Here is a 6,000-nt window from a genome sequence, read left to right on the forward strand (position 1 = left end):
TCTGAAAGTATTGCACACCTCAAGTCTTTGAATTTGTCGGTATCTGGTTTATGTACATGTACAAGGTTTTGGCCTCAATGTCCCTCTTTCTGACTTCAGTAGGTTGGCAGGTCTGAGATAGGCGCCGCTCTGCAAAAATTAGAGGGGGCGCTCACCGGGTGCCCCCCTCTTCTAAATCCGCCCCTGAAAACAGAAACATATTTAATTTGAATGGATCCTGTCTCTGAGGATGATGATATCGTGAATAGGGGGCAAAACTATGGTCCGGTAAGATAGGTCATATGGGGATAACTAGGTCAATCTACTTGGGTTGTGTCAAGTTGCGATTGACCAATGGATTGTTGGTTTCATTCTCTCATGAATATGTATGAGGTGTAATAATTCAGAATATTTAATGCGGGACATTTTAACAAATGGGTATTTAAAAGATAAATTTCGTCCTTAGGGAGGAAAAACCTCCTATATACTTGTGGCCCTTGAACATGTTTAAAACAAAACTGCCAAGAGGTTACGTATAGCAGGTTTTGCTTTAAACATGTTCAGGGGCCAATGACACAGGATGTTTTTCCTGCCCAACAACAATTTGTTATGGTCTTATATTAAATGTGTATCCATGTTTGATTACATTGATAGATTTGGCTTTAGGAGATGCTCATGTGGTGCCAATTGATGACAAAGAAAGTAGAGACAAAGGAAGTGACAAGGTAAGATAAGAATTATATGCCCATATCTTACTAATATAAGCAATCACAAGGAGCATAGTGTTTTTTGTGACATGGCATCCATCGCTTATCGGAAAAGCAAATGCCAATGTATCAATCAGAAGTTGCTAGCATGCAGAGCTTCAAATCGCAACCTTGTTGGTCTTTGCTACATGGTAATGCTGTTTGTAAATTTACATTTGCTACATGTAATAAATCATTGTAATGCTTACGTTGAGGAGAAAATGTTGATATTACAGCCCAGTTGTGGTTGACAGTCATAAAATATTCTTGAATATTCTTCTTCTTTGTATAGTGCAATGTCCCTTTGTGGAACTGGAACCGCTGTATTTTTGGTTTTTGACTTTGTGTTCTGAATATTGTGCAACATAAAATAGAAATATGGTGTTATTGCAAATTCAACTATTTTTAGCAATGTATACATGTATGATGCAAGTTTTTTCCATACATTTTTTATGACAGGTAGCCTTAATAGTTGCTCAGCACAGAGACAGACACAACAATTTGTCGGGCATCAAACTTACTGCTTTAAATCAGGGATTGCAACGTGTATACAAGGCAGCTAAAGCAGATACTGGTAAGTTGGTCTTTTTGCGATGGTTAGATTTTTGTGAATGTTCATTTTGCGAGCGTGCATGCTAGGTGAGAAAAATAAAAACACAGAAAACTGGAATTTTTCTGCTAAATAAATAACTGGCAAAATTTCCAAAAATCTTAAAATCATAAAATATTTAATCTCATCTCTTTACTTCCTAAGGGATGTTGGCAGTACAGGTTGTGAAATAATGATAATTAAAGTTATTTAGGGAATAAGGCAATGAAAAAAAGAAACCCTGTTCTACGGGTGGACGGACCTTTCAAGTAGGGTCGGTCGGTCGGCCTTTTTTTTTTTTTTTTTTTTTTGAAATGACCCAAAAAATCACCAAAATCTGTAAATAATTTGCAATTTGAGAAAATACAAAAAAAAAGATTGTTCCTGAAATTCCTGAAATTTGGGTCGGCATTCATTTGAACAGGAAAATTTTTCCCCAAATTGTTTCAAAATCTGGGTCGGTCGGGCCCGTAGAACAGGGTTTTCTTTTTTCGTCAGCCTAATAGGAAAATTTCTTCATATCTTCATACACTCAAAATTGGTTGATGGCAGCATTTGAAGCTTGCAATTTTACTAGATCAGTGTAAATATAAAAACATACATCTGCACTCACCCGGCTATTTTTCCCAGATGATTTCAGAAAAATGGTGTGTGAGATGCTGAGATCAGTGTTTCTAGAAGATTTTATACCAGAGTTGCCAGTTGCCATTGAAGGCCGATCTAATCTTCTCATTATTTAATGTCTTTATTACAGTATAGTCATCTTCCTTCTATTATATGTTTTTGATTGTAGCCAGTGTTCATCTACCTCGTATAGGCTATGCAACACCAGGGTTCAATTGGTATGGCACTGAGAGACTTATCAGGAAACATCTAGCAGCTAAAGGCATTCCAACATATGTGTATCCTTTTGTTTACAAAATGAATACTTGGTCAACCAAAACAGGTACAAGTATATCACACAGTGTGTCAGCCATAATGATATGGTTATAATATAATAATACTTCACTCACTATAGTATTCGGCAAGGTCCTTCAACAGTATCCGTCTGCTTTTCCTGATTATTGAATAAAAATAACTTCAATCTTAGAAATATTTGTTCGAACACTTTTAAGGCCTTATTGGAAATGGTCCCCCTTCTACCCGCGTACAATGTTGGCATGCCTAATATGTTCATCTTCACCATATCTCCTCCCAACATTGTTTGGTGGGGAAAGGGGAGGGGGCATGCTTAAAATGAACATTGAGACAACACTATTATAATTCTTATTTTCAAGTGACTCATATAGATAGCGTGCGTACTATGCTAAGAAGAACATGGGAATTACAGTGGGTGTTCGAACACATTTTTTCCGGGATTGTAGGTCACATGATGCTATGCAGCCTGATCAGCAAATGAGGTGCTGATGTGATCAATTGGGCAATCAGAACCCCACTTCTGTTGACGCTGTAAAGAGCTCCAAATCAGCAGACCACTGAAGAACTCCTATGCTATAGATACACACAGTCATCCAAAGCCGGCATAGTCATGTAAACCAACACTATGAGCATTTGTGACCCCTCGGCACAACTGAGCCCTGAAGTCGCCAATCATCATTTTTGAGATATTCAACCAAAATATTCTGCTTAAGATTAGCTTTAAAATGATGTATATCATGTCTATAGTACTTGACATTCAAGGAGTGAAAAATCAATAAAACAGTCAATAAATCCTTTGTTTCCTATTGTTTATTGCTAAGTTCGATGGAGCATATCTCAATAGTGGCACTGGCGACATCCGGGCTCAGTTGTGCCGAGGGGTCACATTTATAGGTTTATGTTTGGTTTTAAAGTTGGTGATTGATTGATGTGAGTGAAAAAAAATTGAAATATCATTGTAGACTTACAAAAGATATCAGTTTGTGGATGCTTTGTGGGTACAGTGTAGGAACACCTTGGTAAAATTGCAGAAGAAGCAGAAAAAAATGCATGGAAAGGCAGTTATTTTATGATGCTTGAATACTGTGCATACTGAATTAATCAATTGGTTATGGGAGTTTGAAATGAAATTTGAAAAAATATGACAATATTGATTTTATTTTTGGCACAGAAATCGTCTTTTGAAGGATGATAGAGCTTTATGTCATAAGCTGCCTTACATCAAGGATACACCTTATTTTCCTTAATTCTTTGATAAAAATTAGATATTATTATCCCAGAAAACACAGTAGGCAACAAGCAGCAGCAAGTAGCACAAGCCCTGCACCAGAACCAACTAATACAAATTCCAACAATGCATCAGACATCTCGCCATCAACCAATGTATCTAGAGAAAGGCGGAGGAGAGGATTGCCAGGATTTCTGCAGGGTGTGACGGTTGTGTTCCAGGGAGTGACGGGAGAGGAACTGGAGCAATTGCAACGTTTTGTTATTGCATATCCTTTTTGTTAATCAAATTTGAAGATTAAGGTGTCTGTAGATCTTATCAGTTTTAAACTGCAAAAGTTAGAATATCAAAAACCTTTGTCAAAAATACCTGAAATTATTTGTTAGTTGGATGATTATTTTTTTTTTTTTTCCTAAATTTGCCTCAAATATTGCATTTTTTGCACTATAAGGTTGAAATATCGCTTACAATGTATTTGTTATTTTGACTGGGGGTATGTTCCTATAGTGCCACCACTGACCATGTATTGCCCATCCCCAGTCCAACATCTGAACTTGTCTCACACAATAGAAATAATACGTACCCTCCAAAAATATAATTTTATCAAAACACTTTCATCTTTTTTGTATAGGATGTCTAAGTGCACATTATGAGCATGCAAAATAAGATGTGTTGCTTTTAAAATGGAGTTTATGAAAAAATCAAAATGAAAAAGAGCTTGTACTTTTGATATGGCATGCATTTTAAATGATTTTGAGCAAGTGTGGCAACCTTTTTCCTCAGGAAGTAGCTTGGTGAGTGTATTATGTTGGACAGAATTAGTATATGTCAGCAATATTATATTGGATCTGATTTAGACTGATAATTTTTCAGGGTATTCACTCGAGATATTAAGTCCTATTTTTTATGCTTGCTTATGTGAATACACCATGATGGTACCCTAACTAACCCTGTCCCTAACCCAAACCTAAGGAACTGACAGCCCTAGCTATAGTTCTCGGTAAGTGGTAAGATCCTTTCACACTGGTCGACATGCTCGTCATCATTATTGCATAAAAATTACCAGTTTACATATATGCCATAGTCACACGATGCTACGCAGCTTGTTCAGGGAATGAGGTCCCCGTATTTTAAGATACGATTCAATTAGCCAATCAAAAACCCCACTTCTGAGTTTACACTGTACATACCTGACATTGCCCAGGCTAAAATCAGCAACCGATCTAAGAAAGCGGTTAATTGTATAATCCTAATAATCCAAGTTTGCAGGTTCATGGTACAAAGTGGTATCACAGGATTATTAAATAATTTTACATTAGACCTCTTCCTCTTGTAATGTTGTAATGGGCTATTCAAGTCAAAATACATACACCCGGGAAGACATGACCTTCAATCTACCTCGCATGGAGTGTGAATTTCAAATGGGATATTACCTCCCATTTGAAATCTTTATGTGTGGGAGATTAATGTCATGTTTTCCATAGATTGTTATGCATGGATGTCAACTGGACTAGCCCAATTTCTATGTTGACTGTAGCTCCCAGAGCTACTTTTGTTTTTCAAAACTAATTAATGGAACAATTGTGAATGTTGAAGACCTTGACTACTTCACACATATAATGGCGATGTAGAGGAATCTGTATCTGAAGACACAACGCATGTCATATTGGGAAAAGATACACTGGTATGTCAAATTTGTTACAATGTTTATTGTTTTTAGCTCATTGCGTAAACGCAATGCACTATAGGCATAGTCCATATTTCTGTATGTTTTTTTCTTTCTCTTGCTACATCGTTTGAGCAATGGATCTGGTAATTTGAGGGGGCGATCTTTGCATGATTGTTCATGATTGTTACTTATTTAGCTAGGAAAATTCGGACGGAAAGTGTCATTTTTGGAGCATTTTGTTACGAAAATATTTACAAATTTCATGGAATAGTCTCCTATGCAGACTGTTTGTGGTGCTTTTCATATTACAAACACTACAAACTCCTTGATCTGGCGATTTTGTAAAAGAGATGTTGAACTTTACTGTTTCAGTGCGGCTACAATGTTTGCTTTTCAGTGTTGCTTAAAGCACCAATTGGGCTTGTGCTGTCTATAGGCCCTTACTTCTGTGCACGAGCCATGAGCAAATAGTGTCTCAAATTCTCCCAAATCAGAACTAATTGGGCTACCAAATTGTTGGTTGGCAACCCTGACTATGAACAAACATCTCACTCATTTACACTTATCACACATCTTGACCCAATTAGTTATGTAAACATTTACTCAAGGTGAAATGTCCTTTTGACTGGCACTTTTACAGTGCCTAGTATATCAGTATATGGGACCATGACAACCCCTCTCTGACATTACAAAACAGACAAACAGAAAGTCTGAACAGGGAAGTGCTGGGGGGTAAACACTAGGCTAGTGGCCTTTCCCTGTTCTGAAGATTGAAGGAGCACTTGTTTGAAATATGAAGTCAGGAAAATTAGATGTGTGTGCAAAATTTTATTTGTTTTAAATCATTTCATTTACCATGAAAGTGTTGTAG

The 6,000-nt window shown here is 36.9% G+C and overlaps 1 protein-coding gene across 1 annotated transcript in view; it reads left to right on the forward strand.

Annotated features, from left to right (window-relative positions):
* LOC140139010 (chromodomain-helicase-DNA-binding protein 1-like) overlaps positions 1-3,744 on the forward strand; it is a 42,165-nt gene extending 38,421 nt beyond the window's left edge. The window contains exons 18-21 of the mRNA XM_072160792.1: positions 634-704; positions 1,185-1,299; positions 2,108-2,216; positions 3,498-3,744. Coding sequence (XP_072016893.1) covers positions 634-704; positions 1,185-1,299; positions 2,108-2,216; positions 3,498-3,744 — 542 coding nt within the window. The remainder of the gene's footprint in view (positions 1-633; positions 705-1,184; positions 1,300-2,107; positions 2,217-3,497) is intronic.
* Positions 3,745-6,000: the final 2,256 nt, after the last annotated feature.

The sequence above is a fragment of the Amphiura filiformis genome, chromosome 18 (genome assembly GCF_039555335.1).
Source record: "Amphiura filiformis chromosome 18, Afil_fr2py, whole genome shotgun sequence".
Taxonomy (NCBI): Eukaryota; Metazoa; Echinodermata; class Ophiuroidea; order Amphilepidida; family Amphiuridae; genus Amphiura; species Amphiura filiformis.